At 34.3% G+C, this 24,694-nt stretch overlaps 1 protein-coding gene across 2 annotated transcripts in view; it reads left to right on the forward strand.

The window, feature by feature from the left end:
• LOC124541897 (protein bric-a-brac 2) overlaps window positions 1-17,712 on the forward strand; it is a 33,556-nt gene extending 15,844 nt beyond the window's left edge. The window contains exons 8-12 of one of the 2 annotated variants that reach the window (XM_047119815.1): window positions 9,310-9,449; window positions 10,150-10,257; window positions 11,479-11,690; window positions 12,496-12,557; window positions 17,608-17,712. In XM_047119815.1, coding sequence (XP_046975771.1) covers window positions 9,310-9,449; window positions 10,150-10,257; window positions 11,479-11,690; window positions 12,496-12,557; window positions 17,608-17,624 — 539 coding nt within the window. In that variant the 3' untranslated portion in view covers window positions 17,625-17,712. The remainder of the gene's footprint in view (window positions 1-9,309; window positions 9,450-10,149; window positions 10,258-11,478; window positions 11,691-12,495; window positions 12,558-17,607) is intronic. The other variant, XM_047119814.1, reaches the window with a different exon arrangement.
• The last annotated feature ends 6,982 nt before the right edge of the window (window positions 17,713-24,694 follow it).

The raw sequence follows: 24,694 nt of genomic DNA on the forward strand, positions 1-24,694 counted from the left end.
CGTTTCCTGTTAAAAGTATGAGGCGCCATCTTTGTTTCGATTTAAATTTTATAGTCTATATTTGATGTTTATAATATGCAGAGTGATATCACATTATGTATTTAAATGATTAGTCTGATATATGATTCGGTTTATTTAATACGTTTCCGAGGCGCGTGTGACGTGAACGTTCTAAATTTGAAATGTTAAAACAGTGTTACCAGGTATAAATATCTGGTGATTATTAATTTTTTTATTTCATACGCGCCTCTAATCCAAAAAGTGCCTATTAGTATATAATAAAATAAACATAATATTTAGTATATAAGATTGTAGATATAATTATTGTATCAGTGTTGTATGCAGTATTATGTTGGTTTCATTTGCAATTAATTATTTAGATATATATATTGTATATTTATATTATGTTGTCGGTACTTAATAATAGATGATTTGATCGTCGATTTTTTTTTATTAAAACGATTTCGTAATTCGCCTTCTATTTTAATCTTATTCGTAAATGATGTAGAACGAAATTATGTATTATCCAGTAATTGAATTTAGTTTTCTGTTATATACAATAACAGCCTGTATAATTTCTCACTATTGGGATAACGCCTCCTCTCCCTTTGAGGAGAACGTTTTGAACATTTTCCACCACGCTGTGACTGTCCAATGCAGGTTGCAATACACATGTGGCAGAATTTCTATGAAATTAGACACAAGCAGGTTTCCTCGCGATGTTTTCCTTCGCCGTCGAGCACGAGATGAATTATAAATACAAATGAAGTACATGAATATTCAGTGTGCTTGAACCCGCAATCATCGGTTAAGATGCACACGTTCTAACAAAACAAATATTCGTTTTCTCTGATTGGCTCTTGGATTAGCTATTATATATGTATTTCTGTTATTCTACATCTAAATATCAAAAATGGCGTGGGACGTTTGATATATATATTTGTGATTAAAGTATATGACGGTATGAAATTGTCATAAACATATATTCGTTTTATTTCGTTTACATTATTTACGAATCTGATTGAAATTTGATTAATAATTTCGTTTCAAATTGTCCAATGTTGCCAATTTTTATATAACTGTCAAAATTTGTCTGAATATTTTAAATTGAAAATGGCGTAACATTTGTCAGTGTCAATTTTTAACACATTTTGACGTTTAAATTTGTTAATCTATTCTGTAACAAACTCAGCTCGGAAAGCACGCTGTGTCAAAGTGATACGAATATTATATGCGAAAGTAACTCAGACAGAGTAATGTGTGTGTCTGTTGATCTTTCACAGTCAAAATAGTGAACCGTATTCGATGTAATTCGAACAGCTAGATTGAAATCTAAGGAGAGATAAAGGTGGTTTTAAATGGGAGCGAAGCCGTAGGCGATAACAAGGCTTTTATTTCACGAATTGAGTTCTTACAGAATACCACAAATAGTATAGTACGACACATATAGATCACATCGGCAAAATTCGTAAAACCGATCACATCCGAATTAAGTACGCTATCCCAAAGTATCAATATTTATTTCTCATGTGAATATGATCTTTACACAATAATAATTTGTAATATCATACGACCTAATGTATTCGTCAATTCGACGCGTCGCTTTACACGCACTCGCTGTCTCGGGTCGAGCTGACGCGAGAGTCTACAGCGACGGATAGCGTCGAGTGGCGCGATAGGGAGCTGTTTCTATTGATCGTGTAAATAGTGTAGTAGTGATCGGTTCTATTGAATTTGCCGATGCTACATCTAAGTTGTGTTGTACTATACCAGATATCATTATTGTGGATTTTTCATCAGTTTTTCATTTAAAATGGCAACGCTTTATATTTCAATTACACGAATTAGGTGATACTTTATTTGTATTAGTGAAACTTGTAATTTCGAATCAATGTTGCCAGTTTAAAAAATATTCGTTTACACGATAAGCTTTTTCAATTGAGTGTATTCTTTAGAGTTTGTAATGAATGATGATTTGAAAATGTTATTATGCGTCAGTAAATCTGTGGATTATGATTTGTAGGTATCGGGGTTTGACATTTGGATACGCGAACCGCATCAAGTTTCTGAATTAACTAATGTAGAAACTAATTTCATTGGTAGGGGGTGTTAAGATAAATCATCCCTTAAAATTCGAATTTCAAACAGTTCATTTAACTACTTTAGATTCACAACAAAAATTGCCGCCATTTTTTCACCACAGATTATTAAGATCTCGAACAATGACGTCACGTCAGTTCAAGGTCAAATCTTGTTATCTGTCCTGTTTTCTAATGTCAGACCTCGTTACCCATTTAAAAATAATGTCAAAATCTTCATAAAGCTGTGAGGATGTGTAAAATCATATAAAATAGTATTATTATGTATAGTTGGTTAGTATAGTTATCTTGTTCAACCAGTGTTTTCTTCCGACCACTAAGTAAGATGTCCGCCCGATTATGATGAATATTATTATTAATCATTGTATCAGTTATATATGACGGTTTAATAAAATAAATATATACACACAGTTGTGTTTTTTCTGTTGAATTTGTGTTCCTGATACCCTGGTGGTTTATTTGTTCTACCACCGACCTCTTGCGCTTTGGAATCAGTGCAATTAATGGGATGGTACAGCATCTTATCCCATGGTTGGTAAGTATGTTCCAGGACTCCAAAGTATTTGAGAAGGTGATCACTTTCAAACCGGTTTGTGGTTTATTGGTGATGTCAGAAATTTCTACTATATATTTCTAACAGGGCTGTTTTGTATAATATCACTGACCAATTTTCGTCTATAAACAGTCGACATAAAAAATATTCATGAATACAGCACGCTTATGTAGTGTTTTTTTATGTGAATGCAAGTAAATAAAAAATTGTCGGTACATGTTTTTATGCTGACTGTACTGTTTTAACACCGTCGAATGTACCGTCAACATACAATATTTGGTAATATAAAACAGAGTCTCTATTTTTCATGTGTCAAAAGTACTGAAAAATATATGTTTTTCCCATCTACATAAATACTTAGACGTTCGTAATGGATTCAACTCAATTGAGAATTGAACAATGAAAAAAGTATTTAAATGTTCTTATTACTTTTTTTATTATGTATATCGATAATTTAAATCAAATATGCAACCTAACACATTCGATATTTTGAAATGGTTTTTCGAAAATTCATTTTTTTTAAAACTGTACAAAAAATGTTTGGATACAGTCTTGGATATATATTAACAAAAATAAGACAGAATTATTCTCTCGCCTGGGTTTTATTAATAGAAGCGGAGATCAACCTAAAAAAAGAAAATTAAATGTGCATTATTAGTTGCCATATTCGGCCGTAAAATATTATTTTTGACTATTATGGTATACATAAAATTCACTTGTATAACGGATTATGTTTCAACGTCAAAATTATCATTAATTTAATTAGAGCGGCTTTTCCTCGCTTTTTACTCAGCGCAACCCCGTCCCCTCCTGTAGGAAGCCAGGAAAAGAAACGCCCTGTCAAAATGACACTGACAGATATAGTGTTGCCATTATCCGTAACGAAGAACTCCCACAATAAAAAAAAAACTAAAGGGCCGTTTCTTATCCTCGCTTGTTGCAGGTGTGCGGACATCGACCGAAATAGTGACGCGACACTTTATCGATATGGACCACGGGATACCTCTGAACATACACGCGAGGCCGCGTCTGGTTGGACGCCGGCCGAACGCTATTGTCAATATCGAAACGGACGTCTTTCAAGAGAAATCTTACAAGCAGTACTCGTCACAGCATCTACGGGATGCACTCATAGCGGTGAAGAAGGGATACAGTGTCTACGCGGCTTCGAATAAATACGGCGTGCCAAGGAAAACTTTGCGCAATTGGATGGAGAAATACGACATTAAGAGTCAGTTTTCCAAAGGTCGCCGTGGAACGAGGTCGAATCAAATATTGGATCCGCTGGATTTGATGTCCGAGACCAGGTCTGAAAGGTTTGAAGGCAGCTTGTAAGGTACTGTGTAAGAAAAGTAATATATTACAAATATAAACCTAACTATTATATACGTGAAGGTTCAATTTCCAATGATTATGGAAGGTTGGTATGTTTATTCCCTTATTTCTGGATATGTATAGTTAATTTTATATAAATTTCGTCATTGTAAAATATTAAAATAAGAATTAGTTGTCAGTTCCGATTTAAAGCATACAAAGTTATGACTTTAAATAGGGTGGGGGGAGGTAGTACTTAAAGTTGAAATTCCGAAAAATCTTTCTTAGGGAGAGTCATCACCCCTTATCTCAATTTTATTTAGGGTGCGCGCAGCGTGTCTTCTCCTTCCATACTTCTCTATGGGTCGTCATCTCACAAGTAACATTCTTTCTAACCATATCGTCTTTCACACAATCCATCCATCGTTTCCTCGGTCGTCCTCAACCTCTATATCCATTTACATCCACGCTCAAGGCCTTCCTCACAATATGTTCCTCATTCCTGCGCATTACATGACCATACCATGATAGCCGCCTATCTTCTCGATATATATATATCTATCTACATCCATGCTTAAAACCTTCCTTACAACATGGTCCTCGTTCCTCCTCATAATATGTCCATACCTTGAATAACATCAGATTCGTTTTGGAGATTTTTAGATGAGTTAGGTGATTTTTTCATGCAGGGCCGTGCAGTAGTTCGTATATTTATACAGTTTTATTGGAACGAAGCTAGATTTCCATCTAGTTTTATTATAACGATCAACAATAATATGAGTTACTTTAAACGAATAATAATATCAAAAACTAAATTAAACGTCAGGTTTTCTGTGACTCGGAAATAGTATGTCTGTAGCCAAAAAATAAAGCAGCCTGTGACTGGCGATCGCGCGCTCTTTCACGAATCAAGGTAATGCATTAGGCGGTAAAAATATGTATATATTATATGTTATCTTTGTATAAATTTAAATTTGTCACTACTCTTGGCTCATCTTTATCTCCCATATTTTCGTCACCTAAACTTAAAGTTAAATAATATTTATAATAATTAATTGTATATAAAAAATGTGAAAGTATTCGCACAAGTATATTTTAATGATGTAACATTAATTAATTTTTATCTATGCAACGATTTATTTCAAAAATATATTTCATGATAGAGTCAATATGTCAACGCTATATTTTAAGGTCAGTTCGTGTATAATAAATCTAGATACAATCTGTCAGTCTATTTCAACCACAAGAGGAGAAATGTCAAATCGACATTTGTCAGCAAATTGACGCGATGCCATTGGTCGAGAGCTCGAATACTCTATGATATTCACTATGGATTTGCAAACATTGGCGCTTTGAACGGATGAATTTTGGACGTAAAATTAAAGTGGATATGTCACCGTAAAATTGTAAATATCGATAGATTATAATCTATCTTACGAGATTGTGAACTGTGGAAAGATTGTGAACCGTACATACTGTTTACAATTTAACGCATTATTTTCGGTAGATTATAATCTATCAAAGTAAATTATAGTTACATTATGAAAAGTCTACCCTAACCTAACCGAAATATTATGAATTATCGAAATTGTTTATATTTTATTGCAAGTTGAATAAACGTTCACAATCTTTCGACGGTTTACAATTGTGCGAAATAGATTATAATCTAACGGTATTCACAATTTTACGGTGAAAGATATAAGACGTTTAGTTGAATACTTATATTATAAATAAATATATATTCATCAAGATATGTTTGTAGTGTACGATATAACTGAGCTATTAGCAAAATAATTGTATCTATGGTTTGATTATTTATGTCGTTTGAAATAGACTAAATTGGAAACTTAAAAAAATTGCAAACAGTTAGCAATGTTATTGATTTGGAGTTAGTTGTGAAGCTAATACAGTCATTAAAATCAATTATATTCTTACAAATAGTATATAATTTGTATGATTCCAGAAGCAAATTTGTAGTACCCAGACTAGATATATCGATTAGTGGGGTGAAAGAGAAATGTACAGTCGGTGTAAGAAAAGGTTCGTCACCATAAGATCTATTTTCGTGTGCTCAGTATTAGTGAACTGCTTTACCGGTCGAGAATACATGACACTGACAGACACATTTTGACAATTCAGTAGAAGATGTCATATCTAATTTAAATTTGTAATGACTAATTATCCCATTAAAAAGATTTCATGTTGATATAAAATTAGACGTAGTCCAAAGATGTTACACTATTTGAACCAAGTTATCATACTGTGTTAGTTTAATTTTAATATGCAGTTGTCAGTTTAGTGCTTTAGTTACAAAAGGTACTAAGAGTGTACGACTTAACGACGAAAGTTTTCTTTCTGTAACTGTACTTAAACGTTTTTGCATTTATAATAATATTTGTGTAATTTATACATCTATCTAGTTCCTTATATACGTTTCTAATTAGGATTATTTAATTGGTTTCAGTAATATAATAGTGAAATTTTTAAACGCTAAATTTTACTTCATCGCTAGTCTTGATATTTTGGAGAATAATACGATTTTGTTACTGAATCGATAACCGAAATTTAATGATATTACTTGATGGTTTATTGGCCGGTATAGGTAGGTCCGATCTTATCACACTACCGCAAAACAGCAATCCTTATGTCATGTTTGAAGGTAGTCTCTCTATAGGAAGGATCATACCATATTTGTTCCCATTGTTGGTGGTAATTGATATAATGAAACGATTACTGTTTATTACAGTGCCAATGTCAACGGTAATGGTATTAACCACCAGGAAATTTATTTGCAAGGCTACCTACCTATTTTAAATTAAATAAATTTCTTTGGTAGGCCTAGGTAGGTTGGTATTTAGTATGGCGTGGTGTGGCAACACCAATTCTGTTAAAATTATCATAAAACATATATAAAGAATTTAATTTATATTTAAGGTCTTATATAGAATACCTAATCTTAATAATGTCTAGTCTAAAACTTAAAGATTTCTAAATGTGTCAAAGAAAATAGTTATTTAAATTTAATGTTAAGATGTAAATTATTACATTGATAGTTTTTAAAGTATTTTGAATATATCTAATAAATGTCGTGATTTTTTTATATATGGCAATATTTATAGTAATTGACAGCCGTTCTTCTTAAGTGTCAAAACGTTTTTTCTTTTTTTTGTATTTAGTTCCTAATAAACCAAAGTATGTAGTTAAAAAGTCCAAAGGTTGTTATGATTTGTTTAATTTTGTTGATTATTTATAATATAAGAATTGTGATTAGATTAATTAAGTTATGTATTCATTATTTAAGTGATATAATATTTTTAAAAGGGTAAATAAAAGTATTTGAAATAAAGGTCTTATTTTATTCTGCCTCAAAATTATTTAATTTTTTTTTTCAATAATCTGTAGCAATGGAAAAAAAAGATTTATGTTACTGAATACACAATACACTGGAGGAGATTGGTTGCTTAGGGTTTTGTACAAGACCCAATCGTCTTCTTATTTATATATTTTACAAGGTCGTCTCACGTCTGGGTGAGTCCCCCAAATCTTCTACGATAGAAGATAGAAGTGCTGTCTATATTTTACCGCCAAAAGCAATATTTTGTATTATCATATTCCGGTTTGAAGCGAATGAGCCATTGGTACATGGAAAATCAGATAAACTGTGCCTAATGCTAGTGGTGGATTGGCGATGTAAGGATTCGTTAATATTACTTACGGTAAAATTATCATCAACGGTGTTAACATCAGTGAGCCCATTAGCGATTCCTTACAGTGTTAATTTCTATCTAGCGTAGAAAAAGAAGTGAAGTAACAGCCTGTAAATTTCCCACTACTGGGCTAAGGCCTCTCCCACTAAGGAGAGGGTTTGGAACATATTTCACCAAGCTGTTCCAATGCGGGCTTGTCGAATGCACATGTGGCAGAATTTCGATGCAATTAGACACATGCAGGTTTCCTCACGATGTTTTCCTTCACCGCCGAGGACGAGATGAATTATAAACACAATTAGGCCCATATATATGGTGGTGCTTGCCTGGGTTTGAACCCGAAGTCATCGGTTAAGATGCACGCATTCTAACCACTGGGCCATCTCAGCTATCTAGCGTATGGTGCTTTCATTTTTTTTATTGGAAGCTTTTTTGATATAGCAAAGATTTCTCTTTTCTCATCTCCCAAATTATCCCGCCTTAGGCACTAACATTGAGAACTATTATAAATCCAGCGCTGCAAATATCAATAGCTTGATAAATATTTAAGTACTTTAATTATGTTATATTATTTTTAACTGCATATTATATGTATATTATTTTTGACATGGGAAATAGTTTAAGAGGGCGACTTGTAACTTGTCTAAACAATGTCGATTTATTGAATGGGAACGTGGTATCGGTTATACATTTTTGCGTGTGTGTATACCGATATGCTCATTGTATTTTTACTTTATGCGAATGCAATCAATTTGTTTCAGTTTATTTTACTAATATTGTAACGAACGAAAGATTTAATAGATGGGTCTTTTTTAATCATACGCTGAACGAATCTGAATGAAATCGTTGTCAAGGGAGTTCCTCAAGGACAAACTTTTGGTCTTGTTTTATTTTTTGTATACATCATTGGTATACATAAGTAGGTATTAAATTAGGACACGTTTTCAGGAATAAAAACAAATGCTCTAATTGATAATAGTGGATGGGATACAGAAGGTAATAAATTCGCTGTATGGGGAAGAAAGTATGGTCGTTATATTGATGGCGATAAGTTTGATTATTCCTTATTCATTACATTTATAACACCTACTCAGGAATTTAAATAATCATAATTTGTAATAAAATAAACATTGTAAAATAAGATGTAAAGATGTCTATCTCGAGCAACTTGACATTAAAATGACAGTTTTGCGTTTTGCTAATCATATTTTTTATAAGGCGCCAAAAGAAGTATACCTTAAATGATATCATTCAGATATTTTTGATTGAGCTGAGATGGCCCAATGGTTAGAACGCGTGCATCTGAATCGATGATTGCGGGTTCAAAATCCTGGCAAGCACCACTATATATATGTGCTTAATTTGTGTTTATAATTCATTTCGTGCTCGGCCGTGAAAGAAAACATCGTGAGGAATCTGCATGTGTCTAATGTCATCAAAATTCTGCCACATGTGCATTCCACCAACCCGCATTGAAACAGCATGGTGGAATATGTTCCAAACCCTCTCCTTAATGGAGGCCTTATCCCAGCAGTGGGAAGTTTACAGGCTGTTACTATCCTATAATATAATTCATAGGTATTCCCTTAACAATCTGGCACAGGTGTTTAGATCTTTGGGTATAATTATTTTCCAGAATTCGCAATCGCCAACGTCCAGTGTCAATACGAATGCAGTGATACGGAACCAGATGAAAGAACGACTCGGGCGACGGGTGACCACACTTACGACACTCGGGACGAACCGCCCGCCTTCATCATACATCAGATACCAGCGGTAAGTTGTATAAAAGAAGATCGCTTATCGCTGTCTGTTCCTATGTATGCTTAGATCTTTCAAATTACGCAACGGATTTTGATGCGGTTTTCTTTGATATATAGAGTGATTCCAGCTGAAGGTTCTTGTATATAATACATGGACAATATAGTAAAGAAATACTGATAATATTAGAAGTTTCTAATGTGATGTCATGAATAAACAAGAAATATTTTATTTTAGTGTTTTTTATGAATTTGGTAGATGGACATGCAAAAGGATGGCAAAGTCTAGACCGAAAAGAGTTTTGATGCAGGATGTGTACCAGGGTTTCCGAGACATTGTTGACATCAACGCTAAATTCCAGACAGATGCTACTGCAAATTTATTGACTGTGTAAAAGTTTTACATTGTTCTGGCCTAGCCAGGATCTTCGCTCTTAAAGTCTAGTCAATAGACCTACGAGACTGTAATTGATGAATGACTGATGAAATAACTCTTGGTTTTTTTATTATATAGGTAAGTGGTCACCATTACCCATAGACAATGACGCTGTAAGAAATATTAACCATTCCTTACATCGTCAATGTGCCACCAACCTTGGGAACTAAGATGTTACGTCCCTTGTGCCTGTAGTTACTAGGTGTTTTAAAAACCTTAAATGAAGCTCGATGAGCGTGAAGTATTTATAAGTAATTAATTAAATTTATATATTTTCCAGTCCTCTAACTCCCAGGGCCCCTTCGTGGAAGTCCGACCAGGCCTGATGACCCTCGCGCCGGGCTGCGTCCCCGCAGTCAATGTTATACATATTGGTGATAGATCGCAGGTAATATTCGATGTTATACAATTTTAGAATTATTGTTGAATATTTATTTTTAGATGATAATGAGATGATGAACGAGATGGCCCAGTGGTTAGAACGCGTGCATCTTAACCGATGATTGCGGGTTCAAACCCATGCAAGCACCGCTGTTTCATGTGCTTAATTTGTCTTTATAATTCATCTCGTGCTCAGCGGTGAAGGAAAACATCGTGAGGAAACCTGCATGTGACAAATTTCATAGAAATTCTGCCACACGTGCATTCCACCAACCCGCATTGGAACAGCGTGATGGAATATGTTCCAAACCTTCTCCTCAAAGGGAGAGGAGGCCTTTAGCCCAGCAGTGGGAATTTACAGGCTGTTGTTGTTGTTGTTGTTTTATTTTTAACAAGCAGTTTTTAACAGCAGCGTTTGTCATTTTAACTGTCTAAAACTGTCAGTCTCGGGATACTGCGTAGCGCAACTTCTTACCTAAAACTATGATATACCATAACCTTCTTCGAAACTATTAAAGTTATAAATTTCGGGATATTTACCATGTTTTTTATTTTTGGTCTGTGTAGCTCGATATTTCGACATTGTCTACGAATGTCTTGTTCTTCGAAACTGACTACACCTATTAAAAGTTTTACGTAAATTGGTATATTTTGTTTAGCTATACATTGCAAAATATATCCATTAAATTGATTCATCAAGGTTTTTTTGGGTACTAATATGAAAAGGCGATGAAAACAAGAGGCGAAATGCCAGTGGTTCGTGGTAAGCGTAAAGTGAATTTCTAAGTGCTTAAGTTATCTTTATAATGCAATTCTGATTCGATTGTGAAAGTATATGTCAAACCTAAATTTTCCAATGCTGGTCTAAAGCCTCCTTTCGTTTTCAGAAGCTTTGGAACTTATTCCACCACGCTGTTTTAGTGCGGGTTTGTGGTAATACACATGTGGCAGAATTTCTATGAGATTAGACACATGCAGGTTTCCTCACGATGGTTTCCTTCAACGCCGAGCACGAGATGAATTATAAAGACAAATTAAGCACATGAATATTCAGTGGTGCTTGTCTGGGTTTGATCTCGGAATCATCAGTTAAGATGCTCAATCTAATCACTGGGCCATCTCGGCTCTTAACTTCACTCTTCAAACCAGATAATATTGCTTGACAGTCGAATAGGTGGTACCAACTAAAGAGTAAGCTGGTATTAGACTATGTTCAAAAATCCCACAGATAACAAACAACACAGTTGTCAACAACAACGCAAGCAATACAAGTGTGCCTTCGAATTTGGGCACACCGAACGTCAGCCAGGATTACTCCAGTATGAACAAGAGGATACGACGCAGCGAGGTGGTGCTCCGGCAAGCGGCCGACTGCGTGTCTCGGGGTTCCACGTTCCAAACCGTATCGGAACAGTTCAACATACCCATATCTACAATACGGTGAGCATCTTTATTATTGTATCAATAAATCCTTCTTGGGGCAATTTATGCGTTTTTATAATAAAATTCCATAGACATTTTTGACTTTGCTGTTTAATAAATTTGAATTTGTAAAAAATACATTGGTAAAGAATTATTCAGTAAAAGATAAGCAGACGAAAAAAAAAGCGTGGAATTAACACTTGCTGACTTCCAGGCATATATGATTTTATTTAACTAATATGACTGTATTTTTAAAAGTTGAAAAATACTATCTACTGAGTTTCTTGCCGGTTCTTCTCGGTAGAATCTACATTGCGAATCGGTCCTCAGTTAATATAGTAGTTAAATGAAAATTCTGGGTAGCGTGAGTGAGCCAGTGTAACTACAGGCACAATTGACATAATATCTTAGTTCCCAAGGTTGGTGGCACATTGACGATGTTAGGAATAGTTAATATTTCTTAGCTGATGATCGGTCAGGTGATGGTGACCACTTACCATCAGGTGGCCCATATGCTCGTCCGCCAACCTATACCATAAAACAAAAAAAAATTCAAAAGTGCCTGTAAAAGCCTACTTTTATAAAGTATATTTTGATTTTTTTTTAACTACTAATGCTATGTCTTCGGCCTTGGTACATTGGCTCATATTAATGGCAAGATATTAACCACTGCTTGGAGGTTTATATGGTGAGTGGTACCTCAAGATAAGTGGTAATTAAGATAATACTCGCAGTAGGTGATATTTGCCAGATATTAACGTTAAGCTTTAAGGTCACTCATATAAAACATGTATATTGTAAATATATATAATTTCATCTTCAGTTTCTTCATGGCGCGAAAAGGCATCCTACCGCGCAGGCGCCGTGGACGCAGTACTCATGTAGGTAATTTTTCTTTTACATACACTAAAACATAGTCAAGTCATATTCTCTTTTGGGCTCTTAAATCATTTCGCTACTGTTCAAAAATATTGACAACAGACGTATGCTCAATATTTCTTATATTAACACGTTAGCTACTAATTTCTATGGTACGGGGCGTTTAAGACCTCGTATCAAAACTTTCGTAATAAAGTACGGGGCTTATTAGATCCCATGACGGTCAAGAAACTAAAACTAGATGTGATGTGATCGAATTTTATTTCTTCAGTGCGGTACATGGTCAAAAAGACCCCGTATTAATAAGACACCTCACGTACATGCATCACATATATATATATATATATCACTTTCCTACAATGTATCACATAGACGTTATCTTATAACATATTTATCTATGTTAATCTTAGCCGCATCATGAAACATACGAGGCGTATTAGACCTCGTTCCGCTTTGAACACATTAAAGACTTTTTAGAACTTTAATAGAACTGGGGCAATATTAAAAATATATTACTACCTACCCAGGCCGATTTGAATAGACTAAAAGGAGTTTTATTATTATTATTACTACAGCTTTATTTAATTCCACACAAAATTATAATTTAACAAAATATATATAACGGAGCAGGCATGTCCGAGCGCGTTTTTAAAAAGCATGACGTCAGCATAGCTGACGTCACGAGTGTCAGAGTTTCGATCTTTAACCATCTTCGGTGGTATGAAATAAAACTCAGGAAATAATCCTCTCTGATTTATTCCAATATGAGACGGTCCGTTCGCTCCGACGGCTCGACCAAGTCTGTCGATACCGGCGGGCGCTTGATCTTTTATAACAAAAATAGGTGGGTAGACTTATTCACTCAAGTTAACAGTTGTTTACAAACATTAAAATATTTCAGAGTAATTTAACATTTCAAAATTCACAATAAAAATTATTCATTTAACAATGAAACAGTTTCAAATTATTAAAATAATCATAAAATAATAATTTCTGGACACGTGATTTCTTAAATACGTGGTTTCGCGCCGACACGGCCATTCTGACAGGCGGTGCGCGCTCAGCACCTGCCTAAGTTGTGCGATTGGAAATCTGTGAATCAAAAATATTTTTGAAGCAGGTATCTGTAAGCAACACATCATGTTGACCTTTGATAATTGTTTTGTAAAACAGTACACAAAGAAATCTCTCATGCACCTTTATTATAATAAATATGGGCAGATTTTACGCATACTATGCTCATAACTGTGTCAAAATAACTGTTAAAGGTTCTCGTAGATCTGTGGTGTATACATGTCTAACCACGGTCCACAAGGTCTCCCTACGGTATCTCATGGTTCTCTGTGGATACATCAAGGATCCGTGGGTAGCTCGAGGGTAACACGTGGTTAGCTCAGAGGTATCACTCTCCAGACTATGGTATATACATGGCTACTAAAGGTTCTCGTAGATCTGTGGTGTATACATGTCTAACCACGGTCCACAAGGTCTCCCTACGGTATCTCATGGTTCTCTGTGGATACATCAAGGATCCGCGGGTAGCTCAAGGGTAACACGTGGTTAGCTCAGAGGTATCACTCTCCAGATTACGGTATATAAATGGCTACCACGGCTCCACAACGCCTCCCAACGGTATCTCATGGTTCACTTTTGGATACATCAAGGATCCGTGAGTAGTACGAGGGTAACACGTGGTTAGCTCAGAGGTATCACTCTCAAACCAGAGTGTACGTGTGTAGTTATGGTTGCATGAGGAATCTCAATGGTAATTAATATTCAAAATTTATTTTTTTTTTTTTTTTTTTTTTTTTTGTTATTGCTCTTTTTTATTTCTTTAGATTTTAAGAGGTAAGATAAGTAAATTTTGCCTCACAGTTTTATGCGATGATTAGTTCTCGTCGATTCTGACCACTCGCACTGACTGACCAGCTCGTGATATGGATGGCAACTCCCGCTATCACGGCCATTCTGCGGGACGGTGCGCGCTCTGCACCGGTCGCGTTTCTGGCTGTGGTGCTCGGCGAAGCTGATTACGAGCGCCCACTGCCGACCACCTTCTCCGCTGTCGTAATTTTTATGAAACCTGTAAATCTCGAAAGGCACACTTATCATAAGTCATATCAAGTAATAGTGGTTACGTGGACTCTTAATCTTTATGTTGAAAATAATTAATTTTAGTTTTCTGAGAATAGAAAAGATGACTGTTATATTTCGAACAAGAGTCATTCGTTGCTGCAGTTGTGTTATTAGTGCCATTCAGCGGGATGGTGCGTGCTCTGCACCAGTCGCATTTCTTGGTCGCCCGGCTGCGGTGCACGACGAAGCTGATCACGAGCGCCCTCTGCCGACCGCTCTCTTCACTGTCGTTATTCTTATGAAACCTGTAAATCTCGAAAGGCACACTTAATTAGTCATATAAAGTAATAGTGGTTACGTGGACTCTTAATCTTTATGCTGAAAATAATTAATTTTAGTTTCTGAAAATAGAAGCGATGACTGTTATATTCCGAACAAGAGTAATTCGTTGCTGCAGTTATGTTATTAGTGCTGCAATGTCCTTTGTTTGGTTGTTGATGTCGATGAGGTTTAAAAAGTTCAGATGGAATGCAATGTTTTCCTTGTGTAATAAGTGAGTGGTGCAACTCCATTTGCACGATGCATTGTACGGTCTCATAGTTCTTCATTTTTATTCACTCGTTTTTGAGGGTAGTAATAATTCTTTCCACTTGGCCATTTGCTCGGCTGTTTCCTGACTTGGTTATCTTAGTGTGTCTCATTTCCCCGTGATACCCATGTAGATCACTTGTTGATTTTTCAATTAGATGAAGCTATTCTCATATGGCACCTGAGATCCCTTTAGATGTTCCACACATATGAACAGCATGGCAACTGCGGATGCCCTTGAAGCGTATTGTTCTTAATTGTAGGAAGTAGCCGCCTCAAGTGTTGACGAAGTGGGTACTCCCACACTAGTCGGCCTTGGAGCTGATGAATGATTTATTGGATCCGTGGCCTCCGGTCCTCCCACATAGACCCATTACGCCGAAGTTGCTCGTAGATGTACCAGGCAGTTAGTGTGAAGTGCTTAGAGATCTTCTTATCACTTCGCAATATGGTTCTGTCTTGTAGCGATCCTTATGTGACAGGTGGAACCGATGTGATGAGGACGTAGCAGAGATCGGAGCTTGTTCCAATCCCACTTCTGATAACGGAGCAGGCATGTCCGAGCGCGTTTTTAAAAAGCATGACGTCAGCATAGCTGACGTCACGAGTGTCAGAGTTTCGATCTTTAACCATCTTCGGTGGTATGAAATAAAACTCAGGAAATAATCCTCTCTGATTTATTCCAATATGAGACGGTCCGTTCGCTCCGACGGCTCGACCAAGTCTGTCGATACCGGCGGGCGCTTGATCTTTTATAACAAAAATAGGTGGGTAGACTTATTCACTCAAGTTAACAGTTGTTTACAAACATTAAAATATTTCAGAGTAATTTAACATTTCAAAATTCACAATAAAAATTATTCATTTAACAATGAAACAGTTTCAAATTATTAAAATAATCATAAAATAATAATTTCTGGACACGTGATTTCTTAAATACGTGGTTTCGCGCCGACATATATAATACACAACATGCAGATTAGTCAAGTATAAGAAAAATATAACAATCTGATTTAATTATGGAGCATTTTGGGTGCTATTGTATCGTTGTGTGGACTTCTATGGGTAAAAGCCTCCTCCAAGGAATTCCATCTCTCAATCCCTGGCAGTAACCATCAATTCCTGGCCAGCCGCTGTCGTTAGAGGAATTAGGAATCATTTATTTATCTACACCAATATTATAAAGAGGAAAACTTTGTTTGTTTGGTTGTAATGAATAGGCTCAAAAACTACTGGACCGATTTTAAAAATTCTTTCACCATTCGAAAGCTAAATTAATCCCGCATAACATAGGCTAAATTTTATTTTGACAAAAAATAGGGTTCCGTAAGATATTTTGGATTTTTCGGACAACAAAAGGAAAAAATCTACCAAAAAAGTTGATTTTTTGCGCATGATGCCTAAACTATAAAAGATAGAACTATAAAATGTTCTAACTCCGGTCCTTAGAGGGCATAATGGCCTCCGACCCTAAGAACCTCATCAGATTCGTGGCTGATGTTGGTCTGGCTGAGGTGTTGTGATCACGAATTTGAGGTTTATCACAATAGATCCAAGCGCCGGTTGCAGTAATTCTTCAAATGTGACCGTGCCTCAGCAGTAGGGATATTAGAAGACTGATTATGAACCGTTATCTACGCGGGCGAAGCCGCGGGCGACCGCTAGTTTAAATATATAATCCACTCTGGAGGTGTTTGGATCGTGCCCACGTATCACTAACTTAGTTTTAAGAATTGTTGTAATTAATTGCTTTGTTTTTATTTTTCTATTTATATTTATGGTTTTTTGTTTAAAAATATAAAAAATAAATAAATATATATATATATATATATTAAATTATAATAATATAATATTAAATATAATGCTAAAAAACTATTGAAATTAAATTAGATTTTAAAATTGTTATTGATAAATATTATTATCTAAAAAAAATGTAATTATTTATTATTGTATTGTATTTTAAAATTAGTAAAGTTAAAAATAATATGTTTTACTAACGCTATATGGGTTAGTCCTGAAATAAAAAGTTTTATTATTATTATATTATTATTATTAAATATTTTATTGATCATCACAAAGTTTGATAGAAAAGACTAAAAATAATGCCTGAAATCAACCAGAAAAGCATAAAAAAATTAATAAAGAATTAACAATATATGCAAATATATAAATCTAAATAAAAAAACATATACATATATATACAAAATAAATATTGATCAATACTGTATATCGTAAATACATATACATATATAATATAACATAATAATAATAGTGCATAATATAAGTCATAAGAGCTAGGGGCTTTCTGATAATATATACTAAATTTAAAGGAATGTTTAATATTTTTCAGAGTATTTTTTTTTTTTTTAATTTTTTTTCTGTATTTTTGTAGATGGCTCGAGCCTGTAGTCCCGAAGAACCTCCTTTTCACATGCAACACTTCAAACTACCGGATATGTTAGCCTTGAGAGCTGATGATGAACCCAATACTTAGAAATAAAAAAAAAATTAGCTATGGCTGTATATTCGCTTGTCTTTACCTAGATACGAATAACTTGTCTATGGTGAGATATGTGCGTCTCATAGAGTATCTGACTGTATGAAATGATAATTACTATTTATATAAAGTATTTGTTAGTATTTTTGATCTGTCCCTTGTTTATGGTTTATAAATATACTGACAACTGTTTATTGAAATGTAACGAACATAGTAACAGTTGGATATCCCATATGGCAATGTTATTTTTTTTTAATTGACAATGATTAAACTTTCGTTACAATGATGTAAAATTACATGTTTACTTATCTCAATGATGTTCTAGTAAACAGATATGTTATTAACGCGCAAAAAGTGAAGACTAGAAAACGTCCTAATTGGGACGTATGCCTTTAGTCGTTTTACGTAGTAAAACGATTTGCGTAATTAAAACATCTAGTTATGCCTTTTACTTATTGTTTTTATCAAGCTATCCTTTTTACTTGTAACGAAATGTAAAATAAACGGTCCCCGGCGCGGCACACTTTTTTCTGTTGTTTAGTATGGATATTACATATCTGTTTATTAGAATATCATTGACATATCTAAAAAAATCTTTGTGAAAAAAATATTTTGTCGTTAAAATTTCGTTTTGACAGAAAAATGCGCGGCAAATGAAAGTAGCGTAGATAACTAATTAAAGAATGACATTGACATTTAAAAAAAAAGGATATATCTTTTTTTATTTGGATATTTTGTTGCTTGTCACAACTATCATAAAATTAAAGAAATTGAGTTTTTTATGATTCCTATGAATGATTTATGCATTCAAATTGTCAAGGGCATACAAATGTTACATCTGCCCCATCTTCACATTCGGGCACTTATATATGTAAACTAGTTTAAGATATATTATGATATCTTTGAAGATATATTTTAATAACTGGCTGAATAATGTTTCACTACAAAACTGTAGGAAAATAATCTTTACGAAAGTATTTTATGTATAATTTGACTTTAATGTATATTTTTATTTATCTTACAGATCATATTCATTTCCGATTATTTATTTAAGCGATAATACAAAAAAGTAAAGGCGCAGTCACACTAACGTTACATATTAAGGTCACAAGCCAAAACAGTGTTACTTAAAAAAAAAATCACTGTATTAAATCTAAATGAATAAATTAATAATATTTAGTACAAATATAATGAAACATATACTTTTTAGTTAATAATGACATTTAAAATGTACAATTAATTATGACAATGACGTTTGCATACTGCGTAGATATAGTCTTGATACTTTTGTTGTAATCCTCGCGCGATAAGAATGGGATGAAGCCTTATTATGATGGCATACAGAATCATTATCATAGATCAATAAATCAATATCGCGTCAATAATCAATATATTTGATCTGTTTGTGTCAAAAGTTGATCTTATTTACATATAGTCTGCTATGCGTAAATAAAATCAAATTAAAATATACTTTATTCCAGTAGGCTTTAACAAGCACTTTTGAATCGTCATTTTACAATTAAGTGAAGCTACCACCGGTTCGGAATGTAGATTCTACCGAGAAGAACCGGCAAGAAACTCAGTAGTTCTCTTTTCCAACCATTAAAAATATATATGTTAGTTAAATACAATGATATACATATGTATGTATTATATCCTGCCTGGAAATCAATCAATCAAGTATAAATCTTGTATTGAATAAAAAGCCGTCTTTACCAGTTTATTTTTTAAAAATGATTTGAATTTATGAATTGACAAAATACATCATCAAATATACATACATATACATATCCATATTAAAAACAAATAACAATACATCCTATCGTCTTGTGACATAAGTGCTGACCAACTTAATGCGTCTCAGATCCATAAGGTCGTATCCCATTCTCATCCCGCTTGGATTATACTACAATTATCATTTTTTGTCACTGGCAATATTATTGGTCTGTAGACGCAGTACTAAATGCCAAAGCTACAAAAACTACAAATTAAGTTTATTATTACTAACCTATAATGTGTATAATATATATGAAAAATGTCATATATTTAGTCTGTTCTGACAGTTGGTTAAGTATATATCTGTTCACACACGGAGACGTACCGCTCTATGTTAAATTTTTATTGAATTTGTTTTACCTGTGTGTTGTGTTGTGTCAAGATGACCCAGTATTTAGAACGCGTGCATCTTAACCGATGATTGCGGGTTCAAACCCAGGCAAGCACCGCTGATTCATGTGCTTAATTTGTCTTTATAATTCATCTCGTGCTCAGCGGCGAAGGAAAACATCGTGAGGAAACCTGCATGTGACAAATTTGATAGAAATTCTGCCACATGTGTATTCCAACCCGCATTGGAACAGCGTGGTGGATTATGTTCCAAACCTTCTCCTCAAAGGGAGAGGAGGCCTTTAGCCCAGCAGTGGGAATTTACAGGCTGTTGTTGTTGCTATTTTGCTGACCCTACTCTGAGTCGTCTCACACACACACACACATATTGTGAGGAGTACTATAATCCACTCTTATTAATAAATGTCAACAATTATACATGGAGTAGCGTGTCTTCGTGAGTGGGTACTTATAGTTTACATCACAAAAATGTACAGTCAACATAAATGGATACAACCCCACAGGGTTTAAATTTAATATATTGGTCTAAAAAACAAAATATTTTTTTTAAACTCTCAAGCAAGTCTTGAGAGAGTTAATATTATGTATTTTCAATAGAATTTCAATAAAAGGTGATGTTGATTATACTTTAAGATTAAAAATGATGATTTTCGTTAAGAAACTAGTTTTAAGTCATAACTATTAACTAAATAGAACTAGATTTTTCTGGAATATTCTAGAAATAAAAGTTTTTTTTATGTTTATCTCGCTTGGTCGCGTAGATGTGACCGATCACTAATAATTGTATTCAATGAATTAAATGTAAATATGGAATCTCATATGTAAATAGGATTCGTTGTTTTGTCTCGCTCGCACACATATAGGATGCATGCTATCTCTTTCGTGTGTGTAATTTTAGATTGTATTAATATGCCTTTAAGATTAGCCTTTTACAGTCTGTAGTTTCTGTCTGTCTGTTCAGACTACTCGAAAACAATAAATAGATGTATATGATGTTTGTATCATATATCGTTAGATTAATATATGATATCTATTTAGAGATATAAATGTATGTTTGTATATAATATCATCGTACTATTGAATCGATTTTGATGATCCTTTCCATAATTTTCCGTTAAATTTTAGGAATTATGTGATATTATCAAGTAGAGAAAAGGTAATATTATAGTGTTTGTTTTTTCTCTCTTTCTAGCTTATGCGTAGACTGATATATGTGGGCGAGACAGAATTTAATTTAATTCGAATATGCTTCATGGAGGCAACTATATTTTATTAACTTACTAATAGTAATAGTTTTCTACAAAACGAAATAAGTATTGTTATTTTTACAAAGCTTATTGTAGTAATTAGGATTTTCTTATCTCATTATTTTTCTAACGCTACATCATAGTACTGTACGAACAGTAAAACTCCGCAAATATAGTACGACACAACTTAGATGTAGCATCGGCAAATTCAATAATACCGTTTACTAACGATTCACTCAACCAATAGAGACAGCTCCCTATCGCGCCACTCGACGCTATTCGTCGCTGTAGACTCTCGCGTCAGCTCGACCCGAGACAGCGAGTGCGTGTAAAGCGACGCGTCGAATTGACGAATATATCAGGTCGTATGATATTACAAGTTATTGCGTTTGTGTAAAGATCGTATTCACATCAGAAATAAATATTGATAATTTGGCATAGCGCACTTAATTCGGATGTGATCGGTTTAACGAATTTTGCCGACGCTACATCTAATTTGTGTCGTACTATACCATTTAATATCAGAGCGTTATTGCTACATTGATATTTAATTATAGTATCGTATACCATTTCTTACTGAGTGTGTGAAACGATTAAAAAAACTCAGCGGGTTTTGTAGATAAAAGTCAAAAATATCTTGATATGTATGAAACTGGCTTGTCAAAACTTGAAAAAGCAAATATAAGGCCCTAATGACCGATCAAAATGGAAAATTACCAAATTGGGTAGATCAAAAAATCAAAATCAAAATAAACTTTATTCAAGTGGGCTTTTACAAGCACTTTTGAATCGTCATTTAACAATTAAGTGAAGCTACCACCGGTTCGGAAAGTAGATTCTACCGAGAAGAACCGCCAAGAAACTCAGTAGTTACTCTTTTTCAACATTTAAAAAATTACAGTCATGTTAGTTAATGCAATTATTTAAATTCAAAAAACAGTCAACAGATATTAATACCGCTCTGATTGAAATGAGAAAGAAAGAATTTGACTAGCGGAGGTCTGGGTACAGCTTAAATAATATAACAGTCACAAAAATATTTAACAGTTTAAGGCTTAAAACTCAGAACACTTAACTGTTTTGATAATTGTATTTTTATTATTAATAAACAGACTTATGATTGCATTTTACAAGATCTAGATATAAATTATTAATAATCTATGGTCATAGACTATTTTTTTTTAACTAGCAACTATTTTTAAGTATTTTTGTTATGATTCGTTTTTAAATCAGTATTATGTTTTGAACAATTTTTTTTCTAATCATTTATTTAATTATTTTAAGATTGATTTTGTAAATATATTTTTTTATTAGAAAAAAATAAATTAACCAATGTTGCATTATGAATTATGCATTTAAGATATTTTATTTAATTCAATGAAAAAAAATCAAAATAAACTTTATTCAAGTAGGCCTTTATAAGCACTTTCGAATCGCCATTTAACGATTAAGTGAAGCTACCACCGATTCGGAAAGTAGATTCTACCGAGAAGAACCGGCAAGAAACTCAGTAGTTAGTCTTTTTCAAAATTATCATAATAAATATATGGAAATTAGAAATAATTAATAAATAATCTTTTCGGTTTAAATAACTAAATGATTATTTCATAATTATAATTAAATTACATTACATTATGAAGTAAAGTAATATTCTGTTCATATCCCATAGTTGGGCTCACTGGCCATATTTTGTGGAGACGTTTTCGGTTCTTCCACACTGCTCCATATTACATTATTACAAATAAGGCTCGTGCAGGTTTCCTAACGCCCTTTTCTTAATTAAACATGTAGCAATTCTGTGGTATTACCTGGGTTTGAACCTGCTATCCACTAAGGCATTGAGTTTATTATATATTTTCATGGTAAGCATCAGCTGATTGGCCTTTGATACCATTCGAAGGTTAGACAAATTGGTTATTTTATTTCTTTCGATTTATCATTAAGTATGTGTACATATTATGTTATATGACATCGCGCCGGTAGTTTCAATATGATATATATTATAATTATATAGAATATAGTTTTTCAAGAATATACGTGCAGTAGTCGTCAAGTGCGTAGGGAGATGTAATAAAATATTTTGTGTAAAATCTTTGTTTTATTTGCGTTAACCCTTTTAAATAATACAAACTTAATAGCTTATTAAATCTACATAAATGAGTGTTACGAGAGTAACCTCTGCCTTCAATACGGTGTTATGGCTTCGCCGTTTCCAGATGGTAGTGAACGGCGTCGAGGTTGGAGTTGAGTCCCCCTATGTTGCAGAAGTCCACAGCGAGGGTGGTAGGGGTTGCCTTATGATGCCTGCTCCGCTTGCCCCGAACAGTGGCGAGCGCAAAATTGCCCCCCCCCATAATTCGGAGGGCAGCCAGGGCATCCCTGCTCAGGTGGTGTACGTCCTGAGCATGGATGCCCAGAGAGGGATTCTCCACCGCTGTCGCTGATGTCACTCTCCTGGGGTAATTTAACCATATTCTGCACAACCATCAAGTTGGGGGGGGGGGGCATTGGGCCTTCGGAACCCTCACTTACCGGACGAAACGCGGTAGCATAGCTACCACTTTACGCCGATTTTAAGTTAGAGAGTGGTACTTCCCCTAGCGTGCCGGCCCATTCGGCTGTAACCCGAAGGTATAACTGTAACTACAGGCACAAGGGACATAACATCTTAGTTCCCAAGGTTGGTGGCACATTGACGATGTAAGGAATAGTTAATATTTCTTACAGCGTCATTGTCTATCGGTGATGGTGACTTAAGTTATCGTATATTTCGTTATATTTTATACATGGTTTTAATTTTAACTGGATTAGCAGAGTTTCGTCTTAATTAAAAAGAAAATTGAAAGTTGTCTTTTTGTTTAGCTTTCTCATGGAGTTGTGACTTCGTAGTTAAGACGAGATCCAGATTTATCTTAACTGAAAAATCTGGATTAAAATCTCGACAAGCAATTGGATTAATTTGTCTTTACAAAACATTTTCTTCTCGACGGTGAAGGAAAACAGAGGCATACATAATGTGGGTCAGGTAGTTTTGCTATTACGAAACGTATCGGACAATCTTATTTTTTTTCCACATATAATAAAATTGGGGTGTCTGTTTGTAATATTAAAATAGCCCTTTTTTACTCAATGTTTATAAATACGGTACATATACCAAAATAAGACTTTTTAAAGTTTTTGTCTTTGTCTCTAATTGTTTCGGCTAATCTCTGGAGCGGCTGGACCGATTATGACAGGACTTTCACTGGCAGATAACTGATATAATAGGGAGTAACTTAGGCTGCAATAACATTTTTTTTGTTATATTCAAACGCGTGCAAGTTCGCGGGCGCAGCTAGTTTGTTATAAGATGCAAATAAAGACTTTCGGTGTACATGATCTCTCTTGCCCAAGGAGTTCAGGCAGGCTTTTCCGCCACGCTTAACTACACAATAAAAGGGGCTCTTGCGACCGTGGAATGAGTCGTGATGATGGTAAGAGACATTGGCTTCCTGGAAACGAGGACGGGCCCTTCTGTAGGGCGCTACATGCGTTAACACTTTTCGCTGCCGCTGCGGAAAAAGCTGAAACAAAAAAAGATCTAAATATTCGTGCTTATATCAATTTTT

Source organism: Vanessa cardui, chromosome 29 (genome assembly GCF_905220365.1).
Source record: "Vanessa cardui chromosome 29, ilVanCard2.1, whole genome shotgun sequence".
NCBI lineage: Eukaryota > Metazoa > Arthropoda > Insecta > Lepidoptera > Nymphalidae > Vanessa > Vanessa cardui.